The 25,249-nt window shown below is 46.4% G+C and overlaps 1 protein-coding gene across 5 annotated transcripts in view; it reads right to left on the bottom strand.

The window, feature by feature from the left end:
• The window catches only part of TNRC6C (trinucleotide repeat containing adaptor 6C), a 948,409-nt gene that overhangs the window by 229,214 nt on the left and 693,946 nt on the right, over positions 1 to 25,249 (bottom strand). For all 5 annotated transcript variants that reach the window (XM_086930670.1, XM_086930667.1, XM_086930666.1 and 2 more), the window contains one exon: positions 24,976 to 25,146. In XM_086930670.1, coding sequence (XP_086786796.1) covers positions 24,976 to 25,146 — 171 coding nt within the window. The remainder of the gene's footprint in view (positions 1 to 24,975; positions 25,147 to 25,249) is intronic.

Here is a 25,249-nt window from a genome sequence, read left to right as displayed (position 1 = left end):
CCAAGGTGACAGTACACGTGAGATTTGTTGAAGGTGTAATGCTTTTCTAATTGGTGTAGGATTGCGGCTTTGTAACTCATCTGTGCGCATTGAAGGCACGGGTCACATTAGTATTCCGTGCTGTAATCCTGTCTTTAGCCGCTTGTGAAACATAAGGTTGGCCTGTACATTTGGAAACCTCCACCCTGAAATAACTGTGTGCAGACACGGAGATCTCGGGAGCCACTACAGCCGAGTAAGACTGACCTAATCTGTGCAAATGTGCAGAGTACGCAAATAATTTATTGTTTTGAAAAGCAAACACACTATTTTGCTGATTTGCTTGTATGTAAATGATGTACAGCCTTGTGTTTATGAAACTGCCTAATCTGTGCAGACTAATGTTGATTCGTGGCCCAGCTTCTTCTTGCCCGTGGAACAGTCACAGGGATGGTGTTAAAATGTAGTCTGTCTTTGTGGTGGGCAGAAACAGACGCATCAGCCAATAACCTCTCCTTCACTTCAACAGTGATTTGTTATTATTATTCGTGTATCATTACAAACTCTCGTCCTTTTCATTTACGTGACCCCCTTCTATTTGCCTGTAACTACGCTTGGGCTCGGGCTTGCAGTGTGTGTGGGGGCTTGCAGTGTGTGGGGGGGCTCGCAGTGTGTGGGGGGGCTCGCAGTGTGTGGGGGGGCTTGCAGTGTGTGGGGGGGCTCGCAGTGTGTGGGGGGGCTCGCAGTGTGGGGGGGGGCTCGCAGTGTGGGGGGGGCTCGCAGTGTGGGGGGGGCTCGCAGTGTGGGGGGGGGCTCGCAGTGTGTTGGGGGGCTCGCAGTGTGGGGGGGCTCGCAGTGTGTGGGGGGGCTCGCAGTGTGTGGGGGGGCTCGCAGTGTGTGGGGGGGCTCGCAGTGTGTGGGGGGGCTCGCAGTGTGTGGGGGGTTTGCAGTGTGTGGGGGGGCTCGCAGTGTGTGGGGGGCTCGCAGTGTGTAGGGAGGCTCTGTGGGTGTGTGGGGGGGGCTTTGTGTGGCTGTGTGTGTGGGGGGCTCTGTGTGGGTGTGTGTGTGGGGGGGCTCTGTGTGGGTGTGTGTGTGAGGGGAGGCCTCTGAGTGTGTGTTGGGGGGGCTCTCTGTGGGTGTTTGTGTGTGTCATTTGCGAGAGATAAAGCTAGTGGCATTGTAAATGACAATGCCATTTATTTATGTTAAAAAAAACAAATAAAAATATTGTCAAGAGCACTGCCAGTAGCTCAAACTTTAACAAAGGCAACACCATTGCACTGTAAATGCTTGTTCCTTGTGAAATTAGCTCTTGGGTTTTCTTCCAAAGCAACTCCTGCTGCTGTATGGCATTTTTGTATCGTCTGTAGCATCCATTTTGCTACAGTCCCTTTGACTGTAGGTCAGCCTTTGGCGGTCTGAGTGAAGGTAATTAAGAGGTATGCTACTTACCCTCTAAGTATTTATTTGTAGCACAGCAGATTCAAATGCTATGTACACTCTTGCCATCTAAAGCTGGGCTCGGACTCTACAACTTTTTCCTCTAAGTCTTTTTATTCGTGACGTGATGTGAGTCCCCTCTTCGAGAGAATGCGCATTTTTAACAGCTTCATTGTCAGACTGTTTATTTTTTCCCACAATAATGGCGAGTGAGGATGGAGCCAATAAGGATATTACATAAGAATAAATGCGTGTAATAAACTGAAAATATGTACATATTTGTATATATAATTTATAACACATATAAATCTGACACAAGCATATGCCTGCTGTGGAGGTGGGAGCGCAAATGAGAACCTGCAGTACTAAATGCTATGAATGGATGCTTACAAGGTAAGTAACACACTCCATTTGTAGCATGTGTTGGCTGCAGATACTCATGCTAAGCATAGACTGTAAAGCAGTACTTTTCTTGTGGTGGCTCTAGACATCAGATTTTATTTTTTATTTATTTTATTTTCAGAGTTTTATATAGCGCGAACAAGATCTTTGCAGATATCAGAGCGCTTTACATAGAAGAGAACATGAGGGAACACAGTCAAATAGGTAGGTCGATAGTTCACAGAGTACAGAAGGGAACATGAGGGAACAAAGTCAAATACGTAAATCAGTAGATCATACAATACAAATAATACAATTGGGTGGCTGCAAAGCAGTCAAGTGGGTGATAAGACAGCTCGTACAAATAGATAAGTGGTCAAGCAAGTAATAAAGATCATCGCAGGGTGTTGATAGGGTTCGAGATAGTAGTACAGGTGAATTTAGCCATGAGGATAGCTTTTACTTCTTTTTTGAAGAGTGTAGTGGAAGAGAGAAGCCTGGTTTCGGGAGGGAGTGAGTTCCAAATCCTAGGCGCCATTCCTGAGAAAGAGCGCTTGTATGTTTTCTCCATCCGGAATCTTCGAGGTTTCAACAGGAGATTGTTTGCGCCTCTCGTGTTTCTGGTTCCCCCAGAGATTGTCAATTTCTGAGCAAGGTAGCCGGGTGAGTTTAGGTGTACAGCCTTGTGTGTCATGCAGGCTATTTTCAAATGTATTCTGGCTTCAAACGGCAACCAATTCAAGGATTTCAAGTCAGGGGTGATGTGGGAGTGCTTTTTTGACCCCGTGATAAGTCTCGCTGCAGCATTTAGAGATGCTTTTAGTGGTGCAGTTGTAGTTAGTGGGAGTCCGCAAAGGGAGGTGATGCCGTATTCAATTCGTGGGATGACTAGTGTTTGCACCGCTGTTTGGAAGTCTTTGGCTGGGAGGTAGGGTTTAAGTTTCCTCAAAGTATTGATCTGGAAGTTCGCTCCCTTAGTAGCTTTGCTGACATGTTGCTGCATGTTGAGATTGGTGTCGAGTGTTATGCCTAAAGATTTTGCTGATTCCACGATGGTGGGTTGGACATTGAGTGCGGTTAGGAGTTTAAGCCAATGTTGAGTGGTGGTTATCTTCGATGGAGGTGCGATCAGAAGGAACTCTGTTTTCAGGGCATTGAGTTTGAGGTGATTGTCGGCAAGCCAGGATTGGGTGCATCTGATCGTTGAGTTCAGGAGCAGGATGTCATTGGGAGATTGCAGTTTGAGGTAGAGTTGGGTGTCATCGGCATACATGTGAAAGTGTACATTGGATTCTTGTAGCAGAGTGGTGAGCGGTTCCATGACTAGGTTGAACAAGGTTGGGGATAGAGAAGATCCTTGGGGGACGCCTAGCGTTACAGGTACTGGCGTGGACATCAGGTTGTTGCTCTTGAATTTCTGCGTCCTGTTGCGGAGAAAGGAAGTGAACCATTTGAGGACAGTTCCAGATAAGCCCATTCTTTTGTTTAGTAGTTCTGTTAGATTCTCATGTTTAACGGTGTCGAATGCGGAGGAGAGATCGAGAAGGATGAGGAGGCAGGTATCATTTTGGTCTAGCATTTGAAGTGCGTCGTCAATTATGTGAGTCATAGCCGTTTCTGTGCTGTGTCCTGCTCGGAAACCTGATTGGTGAGGGTTGAGGAGATCGAATTGTTCAATGTGTTTAGTCAATTGTAGTTGTGCACATTTTTCCAGCAGTTTGGCGAGAGTGGGGATATTGGTGATGGGACGGTAGTTGTTGAGATCCGCGGGGTCGGCTGTTGGTTTCTTTAGTAGAGGTGTGACCTGACCAACTTTGAGGGAGTCAGGTATGCTTCCTTGTTGGAGAGAGCTGTTGATGATTTTAGTCCAGAGAGGGAGAATCAGTGGGGTAAAGTCTTTTACTGCGAAGGCAGGGAGGGGGTCCGTGAGGTGATTGGAAGGTTTCAGGGTGCTAAGTAATTTGCCAATTTCTTCTTCCGAATATGTGTCAAAGGTTGACCATGTCGCATTGTTTTTTGGTTCAACGGGTGCTGGGCATTTGGGTTTGGAGTAGAGGCTTGCGTCAGTGAGGAGATCGCTTTTTATTTTGTCGGTTTTTTGGGTAAAGAAGGCAGCGAAGTCTTCACATGAGGGTACCACACTCCCAGTGTTGAGTGGTTGTGGTGGCTCTTTGGATTGTGATTTGATTAGCTCAAACAGTTTTCTCGGGCGGTTCTTTGCTTGGTTAAGTTGGAGGCGGAAGAAGTCCGATTTTGAGCGTTTTATTTTCCTGAAGTAGGCGTTTCTCTTCTTCTTCAACTCTTTTAGGTGCACTGCAGAGGGGGCTGATCTCCAGGTCCGTTCTGCCATTCGCATGTCTCTTCTATCTTCGTTGAGACTCCCGTCGTACCATGGTTTGGAGATTTTAGTGGCGACTCTTTTTAGTTGCATAGGTGCAGCCTCATTGATTATCGAAGTCATAGTGTTGAGATAGTGGTCAGTCAAGGTTTGGACGTCCGAGGCGCCTGCAGGAGGGAGTAGGAGATTGCAGCTGTTAGGGGGCAGAGAGCCAGGGTTGAGCTTTTTCGTGTTTCTTTTCCAGACCTTGGGCTTGGAGAGCTGCACAGGGTTGACTTTGATTTTTTCGTTGATAAAGAATGTGATAATGTGGTGATCCGACCAGTCACAAGGTTGGATGGATTCAAGTTGGATAGATTGCTCCTTGGAGATGATCAGGTCGATGATGGAGCCTTTCTCATGGGTCGGACTGTTGCATATTTGGGTGAGGTTCAGGGCATCGAGGAAATTTTTTAGACTGTTTACCACTGCGTCGCTGCTGTCATTCCAGCGGAGGTTGAAGTCACCAAGGTATATTTGGGTGAGCTGGCGACCGGAATTGGTTGAGATCATATCCATGATTTGTTGGGAGAAGGTGAGGTTGTCCCTGGGTGGGTGGTATATGCTGTGCAGAGTGCATATCGGTTTGCCCTCACTGATGATGTTGAGGCAGATGTATTCACAGGATGTTGGGGATGGCAAGGATGTGGAATTGACTTTCTGAACAGAGAGGTTGTTTTTGTATATGCATGCGATTCCGCCACCTATTTGGCCTGTTCTGTCGTGCCTAATAATGTGGAAGTTGGGAGGAACCAGAATGTCCATTATGGGTGTCGAGGATTCAGTTAGCCACGTTTCAGTCAAGATGATTAGGTCTAGGTCCTGCGATAAGAGGAGTTCAGCAATGGCTGCTGAGTGTTTCGTCGCCGATCTGCAGTTGAGAAGCGCGCATTTGATGCGGGGTGTGTAGAGGGTGTTAGATTGTTCTAGCGAGAGAGGGACTTCTCTAAGGTTAGTGGGGATGGAGGCTCTGCTGTTTGATGTGGGTGGTCTAAGGGGATTTGGGTGTATCGTGGGAATGTTGCGGTGTGGGGTGCTTGTGTGAGTTTGGGGGGCTGGTTCATAGGAGCGGAGAAGGGTGAGTGTGTCGAGGTCAGAAGAAGAGTTGTGGGTGCGGCGAGGGCGATTGTTGCGATTAAGAGCTGGGATTGATGTCAGCTTGGGGCATAGCTGAGTGCGAGAGTTGGCCTGAGAGGTGGGGGACACATTTGGCGGGGAGGTGTGGACGTGTGAGGCGTTGCAGGGGCGATGCTGAGGGCTACGGGAATTGCTGCGCCTATGAGCAGGGTTTGAAGCCTGGTGTGGGGCGTGGTGAGGGTGGGGGACCGCCGGGGGGGAAGGAGGTAGGCTGGGATGGGGGGTGGAGGTGGCTGGGTGGTGTGTAGGACATGTGGAGAGTCGTTCTTTGATGTCCTGGATGTCTTCTTTGATCTGAGTGAGGGTGGCCATGATGAGTTCCATCGTAGGGTAGGTGGTGGGGGTGAGGGTGGCAGTCAGGGGTGATTGGCTGGCCAGGGAGCTCGTGTGCAGGCGAGGGGGAGGGCTGGTGTTCAGGCAGGTCTGCGTTGTGTTGGAGCGTGGGATAGGGTTAGGGAGGTGAGAGGTTCTGGACTGTTGGGGAGTGGATGGGATAGGGAGGAAATTGATGTTATGGGCGGGGGCATTGGCGGTAGGCGTGGGGGACAACGTGTAGGCTGGGAGACTGGTAGCTGTGTTGGAAGGAGGATAGTAGGGGCTGAGAGTAGGAGGGGGAGTGTGAGTGGAGATGATCCTGTTAATGGGAAGGGGCGTTAAATTAAGAGAGGGAGTACGTTCTGCGCAGTAGATTGGTGGGTAGTGAGGACTGAGAATGGGGGGGGATAAAAGGGGGGAATTGTCAGAATGCGTGTGATTCTGGTGCTGGAATAAGTTGGGAGTGTTAAGTGTGGGGATTGTGCTGTCCGCGCCGAGCGGGGTGTTAATGCCCGCTGTAGGTGTGGAAGGTGTGTTGAGGGTATGTGTGGAGGTCCGGACGTTGGTGGAACGGGCGGCGTATGAGGGGGAGCGATCTATGTCTGAGATGGGGTGCTGAGTTGGGTTAGTGTGGTTGTGGGTGGGGGATGGGAGGTCAGGGGTGGTAGGTGTGTCCCTGATTGAGAAGTATGCAGCTGAGAGGTCATGGTTGGTGGAATTGGGGTAGATATGCGTGTTTGTCCGTGACTTGGAGAGGTGTTCTTTGAAGGTGGGGAACATGTTGTCTAGCAGTTCCAGGTTCTTGTCTGTGGATTGTAATAGGACAATCCCGGTATTGTAAATAGTGATGGTGGCTCTGCCTGGAAAGACCCGGGACGGGGAGATGGAGAGAGTTTGGCTGTGTGCGGATTTTCTAGTCGAGGAGACGGTGAGTAGGGTGAAGAACGCTTTTCTCCATTGAGCTCTGCGTGTGGTGTGGAAGATGATATCGGTGTGCAGGGATCCATTAACCGGTGAGAAGTAGGTGTCAGCGAAGGGCTTTTCCGAGTGTGACCTAAGGAAGTTGTGTTTAAAGCGTTTGGCGGCTTTTTTGGTGAGTGATGGTGGATAAATGATTTTGTATGTATGTTTGCCGATGGGGTCCATGATGCGTTGCAGGATTAGGTGGGTATGGGAGGATGCAGTAGTGGACTATAATAGTACCAAAGTGCAGAAAGACAAGCTTGCAGAAACGGGCGCAAACAGTTGGAAACACAATGATAAGTCACAGTAAGCAAGATGTTATAAAAAGTGACACTAGTACTCAGCCAGCCTTTCCCGGCTATGAGAGTGAGCAGTAGGGCAAATACATACGGTAATTAGTAAGGTACAAGGTGTAATAATAGGCATAATACTGATAAAATATAAGGGTGGGGTACAATGGGTGAGTGCACTATACTATAGTTGATAATATTGATATTGGAGAGGATCCAGATACACAATTTACAAAACTCTAAATTCAAAAATCGAGGGTGACACTGATTGTCGGTTCAACTAGTGTGAGGTAGAGATCTGTGCATTTACCAATGTTCAGAATACAAGTGAAAGTGGTACTCGTGAGGGCTCCAAGATACGAGGTAATAGTCTGTGCGTACAGGTGTTCAAAACACCGATATAGGTGTGGTACTGCAATGATGTGTAAACACTCTTGCCTAAGTAAGGTAGTAATCTGAGTAATACAGATGTTTAGAGTAGAGCTAGAGCGTACTAATGCAGTGTTGGCAAACGCACTTTCCTGTATGAGGTAGCAATCTGTGTAGTACATACATTCAGATAAGGCTAAAATGGCAATATTGCACCAATATAATAATAGGTAGGCATTCTTTCATATATGAGGTAGTAATCAGGTCTAAACAAGTAATAAAACTATAGTGAGAGTATAATAATATATAGGCATAGGCCGGCATTCTGTTATACTAGTCTACAATACTATAATCCCATAGAGGCTGGAGACTAGACTAAGATGGCCGCCAAATAGTTCAGATCAGGCAAGTAGTCCTTTGTTTGTTGCTAAGCAGGCTGGGAGTAAGAGAGAATAGTCCTCTTTTTGCTGCTATGCTCTGAGCACCGGGGAAGAGATTCCACTTCCTGTTCAAGCAACCAGAGCTCAAGTCTGGCTGGGAGTCTTATCTCTATGTGGGGGAGTTGAGCTGAAGGGGCGCGTGGAAGATAGAAGGTATGGGGGATTTATTGTTACAGTTTTATGGCCCCCGCCATTTTGTACAGAGGAATAGAGTTTTTCAGTGAGTTAGGCTTTTCAAAAAAGAGAGTCGGTGGGAGGGAAAAGTAAATACCTGAGTTTTGTGATTCAATCCCTCTTACCAGCAGAGTTAGACAGAAGCATTAAAGAAATCCATGGTTGACTTCCTACCCCTTCGTGGGTGTATGTGACTGGTCCTAGTTTGCTCCTTATGATTGTGAGCTGTGTTAGCTCTCACGGCTCCGCTTCGTGATCTAGATGGTGCAGATATTTGAAATAGCATCTGTAAGACTGTTTGTCTCACAAGAGATTGCTGCTTTGCCTAGACATCCACACATTAGTGTTTAGTAAAAGTGCATGTATACGACAAAGTGGCTGCTTTAAAATAACAGCTAAAGGATGCTGACTCAGAAAGTCATTGAAACAACTTTCTTTGTAAAATAAGGCACACATGGAACTGCTGGTAAAGGCTGTTTGGCTTTAATGTAGCAAATTTAAATACATTTCACAATCCACCATGCAATATCTGCTTTAGAATGGCTTATCCCTGTCTTGTATTTGCGAAAGCAACAGAAAACGGTTGATTTTCCTAAAAGGTTTAGTTCTCTCAATGTAGTACATTAATGGCCTTTTAACATCAAGTGTATGAAGTGCTCTATCTGCCACTGTCGCTGGCTTAGGGAAGAAAACAGGTAAGTCAAGTGTTTGGTTTAAATGGAAAGGTGAGACTACTATCAGAAGAAATTTGGGATTCGTCCACAGATGTACTTTACCTTGAAAAATCTGAAAATAAGGGTCTTCTATGGTAAGGGCATACATTTAGTTAACTCTTAGGGAGGTGATAGCTACAAGCAAAGCAACCTTCCAAGAAAGGAACTGTTGTGGACAAGAATGGTGCGGTTCAAAAGGTGTGGACATCAACCTTGTAAGAGAAACATATGAATTCCTTAAGGGTATCGGTGATGGATGTGGTGCAATTATTCTTTAAGGCCCTTCCATGAAGGCCTTGATGATGGGTATTCGAAAAAGTGACTAATGGTTACGGTTCTGCAGATAAGCCGTAATCACTGTAAGGTGAATTTGTATATGTAACTTTTGTAGGTGTAACCAATAGCGTAGTATCTGTCATACATTAGGCATGCAAGGTTCTATGTGCTGGGCTATACAGTATTGTACAAACCCTTTCCACTTAGCTGCATAACAAGATCTAGTAGTTGGACGTCTTGCCTCCCGTAGAATGTCTATACAGTCTGGAAGCAATTATAAGTATCTAAACTCGATGACTTCAGGAGCCAGATTGCCAGGTTGAGATTGGCGTTTGAATGCCTTACCCTGCCCTCGCTGTGAGTGAAAAGGTCTGGTATGCTGGGGACCCTTTTGTGAGGTACTACAGACAGCTTTAAGAGAGTCGTAAATTGGGGTTGTCACACCCGGGTGGAAGCTACTAGAATTATCTTGAGCGGTCTGCCAGAGTTTCCTGACAAGACATCAAACTAGTAGTTAAGGCGGAAGAGCGAATGTAAATATCCCTGACCAATTAATCAAAAGAGAATTGTCCATGAACTATGGATGGTGGTATCTGGAGGCGAAGTGTCAAATTCTGCATTTTCTACAGTTGCAAACAAATCCACGTCTGTCGTCACCCACTGCTGGAAGTAGTGATGGAGGACTCTGGGTGGAGTTCCCATTCGTGGACTTGTTGCTGCGTCCTGCTTAGCAGGTCCGCCACCGAATTGGCCACTCCCAGGAGATACTCGGCCAAGAGGTGGATGTGATGGTGGGTAGCCCAGTGCCAAATGTCCTCCTCCAGCTGAGACAGCTTTAACAAGTGTGTTCCTCCTTGTATTTGAATGTAATACATTGCAGTCATGTTGTCCGTTCACAGAAGACCAGTCTTCCCGATTATATTGGAGAGAAAGGCGTTTAGAGCCATCTGAATCCTTATGAGCTCCAGCACACTGAACCCTGAATCATCGCACTCCATCAAGCTCCTCTGTGAGAAAGTTCCATCTTTCCTGCACTGGTATGCCCCCCCTTTTTTCTGAACTGCTGATGTGCTTTGACTGAGTGTGCCCTCGGTCCCTGCCAACCAGATACCCAGGGCCTGTGTTCCTTCCCTAAAAGCTGTGTTGAAACTAAAACCCAATTGGCATCTCTGGCTACCTGTCAGCCCCTAGTATATGGTACCCTAGGTACCCAGGGCATGGTGACCAGAGAAGACCCCTGAGGAGTGCAGCACTTATTGTGCCACCCTCAGGGGCACTGAACCCGACACCCACACACTGCCTTTACAGACTGAGTGTCTAGGTACAGAGCTAAACCAAGAGTCGGCACAGCACACCTCTAGCTGGGTGCCCTATGCCAGAGGTGTGGGCACAGGTGCATGAGCACTGTGCCCCTACAGTGCCCAGGGCCATTCATGGGCACTGTAAGTGCAGTGATGCCATTAAGAGTATATGGTTATGGGAGGTTGTCATTACGAACTCCACGGCACCATAATGGCTACACTGAAGATTGACAAGTTTGGTACCAAACTTCTCAGAACATTAAACCTGCACTGATGCCAGTGTGGGATTTAATGTAAAATGCACCTTAGGGCATCTTAGAGATGCCCTCTGAAAACCTAACCTACAATCCACGTCTGGACTGAGTGGCTGCAGAGGCTGCCACACAGCAGACATGTTGCTGGACCCCTGGGTGGAGAGCGCCCCACTCTCCGGGGCCTGCAACAATGCACATCCTGGGCGAGGTGCTAGGTCTCCTCCCCCAGGATGGGCAGGGGGCAGCTTCAAAGGCATGTGCCCTCTGTGAGCTTCTCCAGACCTTTTGCTGTACCCAGCAACTGGCCCCCACCAGTTCTGACCCCCACTTTGGCGGGAAGACTGGCGGGAGAAACTACGTCAGGAAGGGGGGTGTGCCAGCCTGTGCCAACCCCACCCCTCAGGTGGGGGGAGACTAGGTGGAGCACGACCCCGGGTTCCGGCCATCCTGCACAATCCCAGCTAGGCTCCTGCCCCCCTCCCAGGCTAGGTGTGTACCCACCCCAGGACTGGGACCTATTTGTCCCTGCCTTTGCCCTACCTGTAACGCCCCTAAATTCTGTATTTAGGGGCTCCCTGAACCTTCCTTCCTCAGATCCCGATACCAAAAGAAGAAAGAAGATCAAGAAGAAGACCCGCCGCGCAGTTGCTAACAGGACGACAACAACTTACTTAGCCCCAGCCCAACCGGCCTGTCGATCCTGTAACCTGCTCCTGCCTAAATCCCGGCGACTCCTGCGGACAGCAACCTTGGGACACCCAGAGGACCTGCCTGTCTTGACCCTCTTAAAGACTGGGACTCCCATCAGCAGTGGCTCTGCTGCAACAACCCCCCTGTTGCCAGCCAGGAAGCCCCGGACCAGCCCACTCTGCACCCGCCGAGCCCGGCCATGCCGAGTGACCCAAGACCACGAGGACGTCCCCCCGGCGACTGGGACCCGAAGTCCAGTGCCCAAAGACCCGACGGCTCAAAAGCACCGTGCACTCAGCCGCCCGAGTACCGCTGGCTGTACCACCTTTGTCCAATCCTGCTTCCCCCTTTGCCCTGAGCAAGTGACCAGGAGCCCAGCTCCCACATCCGCATGGCCTGCTAGCCAGCAGCCACCAACAGGAGGCCCTCGTCCCCCATTGGGCAACATTGGGCCTAACTACCTCTGCACCCGGCCGCCCCTGCGCCGCTGAGGGTGAACCAACTCTACCTACCTGATCCTGGGGGACCCCTGTGTCTATGCCCAGAACCACAAATTCACCACTCGAGTACTCACCAGGAAACCGGTAACTCACTTACCTGCCATTGAACAACATTGACTGGTTTGACTCGAAAAATCTTCTAAGTGTCTACTTTTGAAAACTTGAAATATTCATAGAAAATCATCCGAATTCCGAAATACTCACCTGTGATCAGAAGAGGAGCCAGTACTGTACCTTGTAGCCCAGTGCTGAAACGCAAAAGTAATCCCTAGCGTGTTTACTAGTAACTTGTGTTTTCTCCATAGGAATCCATTGTCTGCTTTTCTATGTAATTTCTCCTAAGTGTCTACTTTTGAAAACTAGAAATATTCTTTAAAAATCATACGAAATACTGAAAAGTTATTACTTACCTGTTTTGAGTTGAGACCCCAGTGCTGGCCCCAAGAGACCAGTACTGGATTACAAAAGTAACGAGATCGTACTTTACCTGCAACCTGCATTTTCTCCCATTGGATAACATTGCCAGATTGCTGTTGAAAAGTTTTTACGTGTGAACTTTTAAAATAGCTTTTTATTCCTGAAAAATCACCACAATACCTAAAACGTTTTTGCTACACTGTTTCCAGCTTAGACCCCAGGACGGAACCTAGGAGCCAGTCCTGGAATTACCAAAGTAATCTACAAAGTAGTCACCTGTGTTTATATAAGGGAATCCATTGAGTTCAATGCTAAATTGTGTGTAGAATTGTGCTGCCTACTGCAAGCCCTGTACCTATTGTCTTTACAAAGCTTATTGCCTTTCTGCAAAATACCCATCTAAGACCTCACATATTGAGAACAGTTTTTTTTTTATGCCGGTTGGTTCTAGAAATAAAACAACTATATCTTTTGATATAAAAATAATTGGCCTGGAGTTCAGTCTTTGAGTGTGTGAAACCTTTTGCTGACTGAGTGTGTGCAACAAATGCTTTACACTGTCCTCTGGTACTGCTCGACCAAGCTACCACTTTAGATAGTAAAGTCACACCTGGCTTTAACCTCTGTTATACCTCTGACGTTTGTGGACTCTATACACACTGTACCTTATTCTGGTCCAGTATATATAGAGCCACTTTCTCACACCCACTCTATGAGTGATGCATCTGTGGTGATAGGCATTTGCGCAATAAGGTCCATTCTCCGCAACAGACGGGCCTGGGCCCGAGGTCAGAAATGTGCCCCTCCCCACCCCCCCTCACTGACCACGCTGCTTCGCGCAAACGGTGCCTGACTCCAAGATGGCGCCCTTGGGGACACGCTTCCGATGACCGGCGGACACCGGCTCCAGGGACACGAACGCATGCCAGGGGAAACCTTTGCTTCAAACTTTGCTGCCTTCCATCTCTGCCTGGGCGCCGGGGATCTTTCTCCCCTGACCCTCCTCTGGTCTCCGGATTGAACTCCCCTGCCCAGCTCCTCTTGAACGATGAGGCTGCGACTTTGCTGCGGACTGCCTGTCCCCCCCTGGACCTGCTGGCTATGCCAGCCCTCTTTCTGAACCTTCGGACTCGGACCTTCGCGCTCCCCGCCATTATCTCTATATGACGTGCCTCTTCTACTAACTTTTTCTTCCGCCATTTTAGTGATCTCTCACTGTCCTTTTGACTTTCCTAGTGTCTCTCTTATTGCCTCTGACCAGTATAGGCCTAGAGTATATCCATTTGTATCTCCTCCTCTTGTGATTCTATCTCTTGTACATTTGCATTTTTTTTTCTTTTCTATTTGCACCTTTTTGTAACGCGTGTAATCCTAAGTCAGCTGAAATTCCAGGAGCCTAGTCCCGACAGCTCGACGACTTTCGGAGGGCTGAATGAGGTCCCCCGCTACACGGCAGAGGAGGGCACTGGACATCGAATGCTGTCTTATGTAAAGCGCTCTGATAACCTAATCGGTTCAATATCCTGAAATGTGCAACGTAACTGATTCTATGTAAACTGCTGTGACAACATGTAACGGAACTGGTGCTATGTAAAGCGCTCTGATAACCTTATCGGTTCAAGTTCGCGCTATAGAAAACGCTAAAAATAAATAAATAAATAAATAAAATAAATAAGAAAGGTATTCCCTTGATAAGATTCTCTGTGCCCCTCCAGTGCGAAGATGGATGGACCCTTGGGCAGAACCAGCACTATATCCTCTAAACTGCCTCCTGCTTGTGACCACTGAGATGCTAGACCCTCCTGTAAGGGGCGCAGTGGAGCCTGGCATGAGGAACTACTGCTTTACAGGAGGTCATGATGCCCGGAGGACGCATCACTGCTTTGACTGGCAGGTGACAATATGGCTGTAAAACAGCCAGTTGGTTCAGGAGTCTGAGAATCCTCTGGGCAATGGAGTATGCTGTGGCCAAGACCAAACTGAGGATTGCTCATAGAGAGGGCTGTATCTGGAAAGGCAGTAAATGTGATTTGGTGGCATTTATTATTAATCCCGATTTGTGTAACAGATTGATGGTGGCATGTGTATTCTGCATGTACCTATGTCTCTTTGACCTCTTGATCAGGAAATCATCAAGATAAAGGAAGACAAACGTTGTACCTTCTCAAATGGGCTGCCAACACTGCTAGCCATTTGGCAAACACTCTTGGTGTGGTCATCAAAGGGCAGAACTCTCAGATGGCTATCTCGGCCACTTACCATAAACTTGAGGTACTGGCAATGTGCTGAGAATAGGCTCTATGTCACCTTTTAAACAGGAGCACTTTTACCTTCTCTTTGAGAAGGTGAAGATGCTGAGAGTTGAGGGTATAACTGTGTTCAGGAATGTTTGGGGGTGGGTGGGTAGGGTGGTCAGTTCCAGGCAGTATCTGTGGTGGACGATTGAAAGTACTCACTGGTCTGATATGATCTCTGGCCACAGGTGGGGAAAATTCACCAACAGGTTTTAAGTGTCCGGGGGAATGTGTGGTGAGTCACTGTTTGGAGGTGGAGGCTCCCTTCCTGGGAGTTCCTCTGCCTCTAGTTAGACTCCCCTTGAAGCCCCGCCGTAGTAACATATACCCCTCTGCTTGTGATCTTCTTGTTGCTGCTTTTGATAATTCTTTGTGTCAGAGGTGGTGGTTGGATTCTCCTCTGCCCTGATATCTACAAAATGACTGTTGACATGTAGTAATGGACTGCAGTGCCCCCATGATTTCGCAGTCTCTGTATCCTTTTTTATTTCTTCTAACCGGGAGTCTACCTCTGGGCTGAAAAGTTCCCCATCAAATGGGAAATTAAGCAGGTATTATTGCACCTCCGGTTAGAACATAGCCGGTTTGCATAGCCAGATTTGCATAGCCGGTTTTCATAGCTAGGCATGTCTACACAGAATGACTGAGGAGGTTATCTCTCTTGCTGTCCACACTGTCTAGGGTGCGGCATATAGTTGCATTTGAGATTTGCCTAGGTCTCTTTTGTATTGCTCTGGGAAATGTTGTAACAACTCTGCCATGTCATTCCAAGTGACCCTGTCATAGTGTGATAACAAATCCACTGAATTGGCTTTGTGCCAATGATTTCCATGGCCCACTGCAACCCATTTGATTTCCTTATCTGGAGGAGGTGCCTCTCCCAGTACTTTGAGAGGCTGCCCTATTTCCTGCAGTTGTTGCAACCAGGGAGTTAGCTGTTGGGTGTCCCCTGATATAAAGTGGGTCAGTAGACAGTAGAGGGAGGGCTTGTATTGCCATTCAATGCATGGTGTTTGTACCCTAAATGTTACCGGGTCTTTGAATATCTCATTGGAGACTTTCAGCATTGACCCTATCATTGATAAGTATTGTACGGAGCGCTCTGTCTTGGAGAGTGTCTCGACTAAGAAATCGGTTTCTTCCTCCATAGTATGCTTCTTCACTTTATGGTATTTAGCAGCACACTGAATAACACTATGGTAGGAGAAAGTATGATCAGGCAGTGGTGCTTCAGCTGGGATTGGCACCTCAAAGTCTAGGTCTGGCAATACTAGGTCGTATGAGTCCCATGGGTCTGGGCTTTAGGGAGGAGCTCCCTGTGAGTGTGTCACAAGAGTAACCATGTTTGTATCGTTAGAATGTGTGGATGATGGCGACGTAGGTTGTGGAGGTTTCAAGTAGCATAGGACAAGTGGCCTTCAGCTCCACACAAGTCTTTGGAAGAAGCTGTGGTAGTTCAATGTCTGACCTTTTCTGTTTGTGGGGCCTCTCAGAAAAGTGTCCCTCCCTCAGAGAAAGCTTTTTAACCATAATTTCTTGAAGGTTTTCAAAAACAATCCTCTCCATTTCTGCAGTGGTGGTTGTTTCACTTTTCTTGAGCGCCATGCCATTATCAGTCTTTTTCTGCATGTGCTCTACTAGAGCGTGGGATGTCGATGGTTTCTTCGGAGTTGACTTATGGCTCTGCTCAGACAACTTCTGCAGAGTTGACGTAGCTTGGCTCCGATAGTGTATGCTGCGTTGACTCCATACATTTGATCGCCTCTGATGGCTTTGCCAATCCCGATGATGTACTGAGCATCGAAGGTTTGGTCGGCGTCATACACTGCGCAAGCGTCAATGGCTTTGTCGGTATCGAATGCTGCTGCGAGCGCTGTGTCTCCTCCTTGTCGATTGGGATCAAGTGTAGTTTCGTCCTATTTCAGTTCCAAGGCACGCTCTTGTGTAGGCCAGAACTCTAAGATTGTGGCGCACCGAGGTGATAGTGGGAGAGCTGTGGGATAGTCGTTTGGTATGTGTGGGGGTCTGGAGACCTTAGGTACTTACGGTCTTCCTTCTCATGTTGGCTGGAGTTATCGGAAGCAACAGAGTGGATTGTACAAGATGGTGCCCCCCACACCACCTCTACAGGAACGTCCTCTTCGCAGATCTCTAGCTGCTGCTCCTCTTTTGCAGAGTGCTCCGTTACCGCCGCTATCTCCATGGTATGAGCTAGGTGTCTGGAGTGTATGTTTTTTGGCTGGCAAAGGTGTCAAAGATGCAAAGTTCCAGAGCAATCGGTCTGAACCTGATGGCGGGAAAAAAAAACAATGGAGCTGTTGAACATGCACATTCTCTCCAAGAGGAGGAGACTCAATGTCTCGTCAGCAATACAAAGACTTCTTTGAGAAAAAATACAAGTTGTAGAGTCTGAGCCCAACACTAGAAGGCAGGAGTGTGCATAGCATGTGTATCTGCAACCAAAACAAGATACAAATACATTATTTTCCTTTCTCATTGCCTTTAATTCCTGAATGTAGTACAAAACAGTTTTTCTGAAGTGTAGTGTGTGAAGAGCCCATTCAGATCGTGATTTTGAAAAAAGCGGATGGGAGTATAGTTTGAGTAACACAGAAGGATAATACCACCTTTAAAAGGTAGTGTAGGTTTGTTCGGATTACCACTGTCTTGTGAAGTTGCACTTAAATTTCATGTACTGTGTTTGCTATTAGTTTGCAAACTCGTAAGGATGTTAGCAATTGCAATCCTATGCTGTGTTTGCTCAACCAGCAGTTACATAAGTTGGGCGAGTACTATGTTATTGTTCCACATAGGTGTGGTCGCTGACCTTGGTTGAGCTGGCCTTGTTGTCCCATCCAGGAATCTTTTAATGACTGGTGTTATGCATTCCACTTTGGGGTTTAACAGTCTTGTGGATGATCTTGTAGCTGCCCATAACAACGTCCATGTATTCTGGGGCTATGCTGCTAAGCTGAGTGAGTGGTTCTGCGTGGAGTGCTCACCCCTCTTTCAGGATTAGTAGACCTGGTTGCACTGGTTATGTTATCTTTCTGTCCTACACAATTTCCACTAGATGTGAGAACCAGGTTTATCTGTGGACAGATTAAGATTAGTCATTGCGGTTTCCTAAAGTTACCAAAGGAATTTGGTGAAAAAATATGCAAACCTCTATGATCAATCTATAGACAGTGCATTCCCCAGGAACCAGTGGTATGGGATTTTGACCTCAAAGCTCAGGCATTTTGCACCTCTGTTTCAGCTCCTATTTATGTGAGTTTTTTGCCTGTCTGTTTATCCTGTCGGCGTCTGTGTTTTGTACTCCTGGTAACTGTATTGTCACCAAAGTGACGCGTCTCTGAATTGCCTATGTCCATATCTTTTTTGTTTGATTGGACAGTTAGTATGATCCTGTCCCTCCGGTTTGTTGTGGTAAAACATGGTTTCTGTGTTTTCTATTCTGACTTGCATAGTGGCCCCATTATCTGAGTTTTTAAGGCCTTTAATGCTAGATACACTGTCTTGAGTTTCAACACATTTAAATACTTTGCTGTGTTCTCTGTGCTCCATAGGTCTGATCTTTTGCCTGTTCATGTCCGCTCCTCGCCCTATGTGTGAGGCGTCAGTTGTAATGGGGACTAAGGTAGTTGGATGTTTGAAGTGTACGCTTTTTCTGACATTTATTGCACTCTACCATTGTAGCTCTGAGGAATGTTACAAGCTTTAGATCGTCTCAACTTCCTGTTGCCGGTGATAATTGGTTATGTAGCGACTCCTATAGTAGTTTGATGTGTAGTCTTACACTGGGAAATAGCAGTATGCAGAAAAGCCATCATGTCAATACTTTCTTCCCACAGTCATCCTGTGTTAGAGCTTGCTCTCTCTGATAAAGGCAAATTAACTCCATCAATACCAGGATTGACTTGTGAAAAGAGTGCCTGGCTAAGGTGCCCCGCATTGACCACCTTAGAGTGGGTGGGAGATCGTTTTCCTATCTAGGCCCTCGCTTTTCGAACAGACTCCCACAAGATATTCAGCTTATAGTCAGCCTCGATTTGTTCAAGAAGATGCTCAAAACCTGCCTTTTTAACGGCTAAACCCTCTGCCTGCCTAATTTTCCTATGCCAGCACCGGGACACTCTCCGAGAATCCGTGCGCTTTATAAATTAATATAACATAACAAAAAGGAATGTTTTTCGCTGCCTTGAGTTTACGATCTCATGAATACATTTTCACTTTCTGGAATAGGTGATGATTTTTGTAGGTTTACGGAGAACCCTAGGTGGTGTAGGGTTTGGATCACTGAATTTATGTTCTCTTTACAGCTTTTGAACAACCCTGCATTTACTAACCAGTCATCCAAATAGGGGTATACATGGATCTCCCTTCTCCACTTTCTAAAATCCCTCAATGCAGCGTTTATGCCGAAGGGCAGAGCTATGAACTGGTAATGAACCTTGCCTGTTACGAATCTTAGGAACTTTTGTGTCTGCTGCTCATTGGAAAGCGCAGATATGAGTTTTTGAGGTCAATGGTTGCCATACAGCATCCCCTTTGCAACTGTGATTTCATATTGAGTTGTCATTTTGAATCTTTGAGTGCTGATGTACCCGTTTAATATAGTGTGGTCTAAAATAGGTCTCAAATTATTGTCTGGTGTTGGCACCAGGAAGTCTTTTCCCCCTTACCTTGCAGGAACTCTTATGCCAGTTTGCACAGTACCTATTCTTTGGGATGACTTTGTGCCTTGAAGTTGATAGTTTTTACTTTTGGTTTTGTGGTTGTTTAAACAATTCAATACAATACCCTTGCCAGATAATGATTAGAATCCATTTGCCGTATGTAATGATACTTCTTTGTTAAAGGTGTCCTCCTAACCTTCCCCCTACTGGTGTTCTAAGTGGGATGATCCCTAAGAAACTTGCTCATTCCCTGTCTCTCCCACAAACATGCTGCCTTTCCTTGTTGGCAAAGTACCATTGTGTTGATGCCCATGGAGTGAAGGAGAAATGCTCCACAGTTGGGTGCGCCCCTGCTCTGGTATGTGGCCTTTCCTTGATGTTAGGGCTCCCTAGAAGGATCCCTTGAACTAGAGGGCTCCCATCGATCTTGCGGTCTCATCCCTTTTCATGCCCTGCAGAGACTCATCCACTGTGCTACCAAACAGGATGTCTCTGGAGAACGGTACATTGATGATCGCTGCTGCACCCCTGGTTTGAAACCAGATACCTACAACCACGAATACCTTCCCAAGGTGATGCCTATACATAACTGCGTATTGGTAGTGTCCGCTGAATTTAGCGCTGATTTTAATCAGGTGCTTGCATTGGTCTTTCCCTCCAAATTACATTCTTAGATCTCTTCTTGTACTGATCTGGGAATTGTTGCATCAGATCTTCTATTTCATTCTACTGTTGAAGTCCATACCTGTTGACTAACAACTGAGCTGTCTATATGCTATTGGGTTGCTGTGGAGTGCTCCATCTGTGCCTAACAACTCCAACTGCTTGCTTTCCCAGTCGGTGTTGATGCCATGATTACTGGTGTGTTCGCTCTTTTCTGAACTATTGTGACAATGTTCGAATTTACCTTAAGGGAACCCTTGACGTACGCTGGGTACTGGGAATAATTCTTATACTTCTTTGCTATCCTACAGTCACAACATTAGTTGTAGATGGCTCCCTGAACACTTCCAATTGTTGATGTAATGCCCGCTTATGACAGGGTTTGCCCTGCCTGGCCTGTTTCTTTCCTGTTCGAAGAAATGGCAATAAAGAAATTGTAAATAAATAATGATGCTCTGTAGCTGTGAAAGATATCAGAACTTCCTTTCAGAGGCTAGGAGTGGTTCAAGTCTGATCCTCTACTAGTTTGATGCCATAATTCACTGCCGCCCTGTTGATTACTGCACTGTATGAGGCAATGACATACCTTGGGGATGGCCATTAGGGGTAGGTGTCTATTCCCTCCTCTGGGGAGTCTGTTTCAACACCCTGCAGGGACGGAAAACTCAGTCATACTGGCCTTCGTCTGCATCATCTACATATATGCAGGTCTCTCCCACTAGCCCCTCTTTCGGTTCAGTGGTTGCTGGAGACTCCATCTCTGTTTGTTCTACCTTTTTTATCTGTGTTTTTCAAGAAGGGAGAGTAGGGATCCTGTATCCCTTTAAGGAAACATCAAAACTCTTGCTTTCTGTGTAGCAAAGCCCCCATTTCGGCCTTAAGGTTCTTTTCTCTCCTCTCTGCGTCTTTGTTCGACGTTCTCTTCTTTGGAGCCAAAGGTTCTGGTTGTTGGAGCGCCTTCTCCCGCCAATGCTCTGGATACCTTTCGCAACTGTGGCCTCAGGTTTTATTGTTTTAAATCTTTTTTATTACCAACAGCAAACACAAAGAAGTTCAGCAGACGTAGCACTGGTACCGTTTGTAGTATCACAATTCTCCCCCCATCCTACCCTTACAAATGAACATGTCCCAGAACCAGACATCACTAATTAGAATCTTGTGCATTTCCATGTCGACCATAGTCACAAAGAGGGCCCTGGGGGTGTTGCAGCCCGCCCAAATTTACTCCCATTTCCGGTAGCAGCCTCTATTTTCATGCACCACCCTTTCCGCCAACATACACCCACCTAGATCCCGCTTTCGGGTGGTACCGTAGTTGGGTGGTAGCCCAGGATTTAGCAATGTTTCTTTTGCCCACCACCAGGAGAGTTGTCATAGATAGTCTAGTGGCTCTCATGGCATTAGTCTCACACCACATGTTCAGCACAGATTGCTTAGCTGATAATTCAATGCATGTGCTTCTGATCGACCTCAGTCAATTACCACAACACAGTAGGTGTCTATTAGCAATCACACCCAAAGGATGTGAAAGGTGCCAGGTTGTCAACAGCCCGTGAGCACTGGTAATGTCTCCGACCCATCCAAACCATAGTCGTTTTCGCATAATAAGAGCAGTGTAGAATTCGTAGCTGGATCAAGCGGAAGCACGACCGGATAGCCATATTCCTAAGGAATGCCATGGCCGCCTCCCATTAACTACCTTCAAAAACCACAACTCACTCCCCCTGTAACTGCTGCATAGCATTGGAGTGTTATTAATCAGCTTAGTGAGTGAAATTGTCTTGTGGGCCATATACTTATCAGGAAGTCTGTCCTCTAGAGAAGAACTCTAGCAACTCCACCCCTTGGTAGTACTGCCTGTAGTGTGTGCCAAACATTTATATATTGGTAGACTTCCATTCCTGCAATTGGTATTCCTGTTGCACCAGAATGATCTCTCCCTGTTTCCACAAGTCTCCCGCCCTGGTGATTCCTATTAGGTCCCATTTGTTAAATTCTTGCTGGCCGTACAGGGATTGTAGGATAGTGGCCTCCAGCAATGGTGTCATCTGCATGACAGTGTTTTTCCTCCCTAAGATTACTACAGACTTCTTCCAGATCTGTATTAGCAGCTGTGTAGGGTCTGGCGATTCTCTTTGCACCCTGTCATAGTATAGAGCTTGAGGGTAACTCTGTTGCCCCATCACTGAACGATCCATGCAAACCACCGGCTCAGACATTGGAGGGAATACCCATCCATGGATTACCAAGAGTTGAGCTGCCCAATAATATTTCTGGATGTCGGGCACCGCTATCTCCCATCAAACCATCCCCTAGTAAGTTTGGACAGGGCTATAAGAGGTAGACCCTCATCCACAGAAGTGTACGAACCTTTGCTTTAATTGCCTGAAAGAAGGAGCTGGGCCCGTCATAAGGAGTGTTTTGCAATACATAGAGGAATCGGGGTATCATTTTAAATAGGGCTGCCCTGCTCAGGAGGGAGAATGAGAGCAATTTCTAATGGCACACGTTTTGCTGCAATCTATCAAGCAGCAGCGACAGGTTGCGTAGCTGAAAAAGAGTTTGACTCTAAGTAATATATCCATAAGTAACAAAAACCTGTTGAGTCACCTTTCGTCTCACAGTCTGGTGGCAGTGGAGGCACAGGAGCTCTTAGGGGGTATAACATGGATAATATGATCCAGCTACGAATTCTACACTGCTCATATTATGCCAATTAATAGTATAGTCAGAGTATCTACCGAAGATGGTGATGACTTGCATCAGCTGAGCCAAGGTTATCACTGGGTCGGTCACATACAGGAGCATATCATTGGCATATAGGGATATTTTAACTTCTCACATTACCTCCCATTGCATGCCTTGCACCAGCGGGCCTTGCTGAATCCAGGCTGCCAGTGGTTCAAGAGCCAGGGTAAAAATTAGGGGAGGAAAGTAGTCATACTTGGCGGGTGTCTCTGTATTATTTAAATGCCTTTGAGCAGCTGCCATTCACTTTGATCTGAGCTAGTGGTACCGCTTAGAGGAGTTGAACCTACTGGAGAAACAGGAGGCCGAAACCCAACTGCTGTGGCCTATTTTGAGGGTTTTTGTCAGCTGGGCCCTTGTCTTTGGACCTGGGAGGCTCATTTTGTTTCCTTTTTACCTCAACTGCTGAACGCTTTGGCGATAGGAAGGTTTTGGAGTGTTTCAACTCAGAAGTTTTAGGCTTTGCTCTGGAACATGGTGTTATTACCTGTTGCGTGTGTCCCTCATTTGTTTGCCTTTTCAGTGCCTTTAACTTTCTGGCATTGAGTGCTTCCTTGACATCAGAAAATTCCTCACGCATAGATTCGGTTCCCTCTGGGGTTTCGCAGGTGCTGAAGAGTTCCTCCCTGGAATTGAGTTTTTGCGTCTGTGCCTTCGTGTAATGAGCCCACAACTGGCTTCTCCCTTAATTTCAGAGTCTTGGGTCGAAATTCCAAACAGGCTTCAACAACCCTCTGACTGGTAGTCTCTTGGCAAACAGATTGCAGACCATGTGGCTGTCCTAATGGGAGCATCTGGTACGACGCTTCGGTAGAAACGGAAAGGGGTGTGCTCCATACCCTCTTTACATTCTTTGACTGACAGTAGCTGCCCTCATGGGTGCCTCGGAAAACTCCTTCAAGTTACTCAGTTATTGAAGATTTTAACCATACTTGAGCATCTTTCCATCATTTCCAACAAAAAGTCCGTTCTCTGCTTCTTGATCCAAGGTTCGTGCACATGCTTCCAGACCCAACAGGTGCATGTCACATCAAGATGGAGCATACAGCCAAACGGTGTAAGGTGATGATGCGCACGTAGAAAACAAAAAGCAAAAAAAATACACTATTCATAAACCAACCATTAAAATGATCGAATAATGCACAGCATGGAAATCCATAAAATATTCATGTAGCAAAACCTTATTTTCTGGAAAAGGTTCAAAACATGAGGTGATCCTGGATGAACGGCCAGGTGAAATATGCCTCCTTGTTTAAAGGCTGTGATATAAACCCATTATCATGGTGAGCCTGATGCCTCCCTGAAGAACGGAGTTTGGCTAGTGTGCAATAATGTTCCTCAGTAGCCGTTCACCTTCATGGGTCGATGTATGCCTTGGTGGAGGCACTGCAAGTACTGGTGTCTGACTGTGGTGCAGCTGGAATTATTGGCCTAAGAGACTGCAGAATCGAGGGAGTCACTGTTGGTGAAAGTTGAGCAGAGGGCGACACCTTCCATGAAGAATGTTCAGATGTCCTTGACACATGTCGATCATGAGTGTCACTGGAAGTATGGCTGGGCGAGAAGGCTGATGGGTACTAAGCGTCAGATGTGTCCAGTAGGCGTTGGGTCTTCCATTCTGTTCTCATCTAGACAGACAGCCTCCCTCTTCTGGCTCTTCGAAAAGGACCTAAAGACTATTAATTTCAAGCAACACTTCATCCACATGTAACCCTCCAGATGGAAATTTAGCCTTGTGTGCCTCTATAACCCCTCTCTTATCTCCCTCCTCCCTTCTACTTCTAACCTAGTTTAGCACAGATTACATTTTAGCTAGCCCCATATGTGGATCGCCAACAATTTTATAGATAAAATTCATTTTTTCAATAGTACAGAAGATCCTGTTGCAGAAAAGCTACTTGTACAATTAGATTTCATATCTGATCTGTGAATGAAAACAATAGGTATAAACAGACTGTGCCTTAATTGTTAGTGTTAGAAAGCAGAGAAAGATACAAAAATGTGGACAAAATAAGTATGAAACTAGGAGTAAAATTCCAGAGATTCTCCAACTTCAAACATTGCCATTGTTCCTTGAAAATAATTTCTTGTGTCTTTCCTCTCAAGCTGAATTAGGTTGCATTTTACTACATTAGAAATCTTCATATCAAACACACTCACTGAGAATACTATTCTGACCTATGATGTCACAGTCATGCTAAAATAAAATAAAAGATCAATCGTGTGCTGAATTTGTATATAACCATCAATACAAACTTTCAATGTGAGAGCGCATCCGAGCGCAGGAGAGTAATTAAGTGCGTATGTAATTGAGAGTGCATGCATGAAAGAGCAAAAGATGCTGTTTAGGTGAGTGCATTTATACACAGAGCAAGAGAACACTTTCATAGATAAAAAAACATACGGTTGGCTGAAAATAACAGTTTTCATTATATTTTCTATGGAATGAGCTGTATATTGTAGATTAATTAGGTGTGCAATTTACTATTACTGTTTGGACTTAAGAAATGTGCCAGAATTGAGCCCTAACCATCCTAAATATATATTAAAATGAAGAAAGTTTGACGTAACGTACCATGCTTGCCCACATTCTGGTCATGGGGAGAAACACAGTTGGACATATTTTCCATTGAGTTGGGATGTGTCCATTGAGGAAGGCGTGACTGCGACTGAGAACTGTCTTTCACTGCTAAACCACCATTGATGTCCACGTTGCCTACATTCATGTTTGGGTTCATTCCAGCCACTGAAAGGTGAGAGGATACATCTTAGATGTTTTAAATGCTTCACAGCAATATCAGAGGTCATCCACGTGGCTCAATGAGAGCTAGGAGCGTTAGAGGTCAGCA

This window comes from Lissotriton vulgaris, chromosome 7, assembly GCF_964263255.1.
Source record: "Lissotriton vulgaris chromosome 7, aLisVul1.2, whole genome shotgun sequence".
Lineage (NCBI taxonomy): Eukaryota > Metazoa > Chordata > Amphibia > Caudata > Salamandridae > Lissotriton > Lissotriton vulgaris.
Note: the sequence above shows the minus strand (reverse complement) of the source record. Positions and strands in the feature narration are given on the sequence as shown.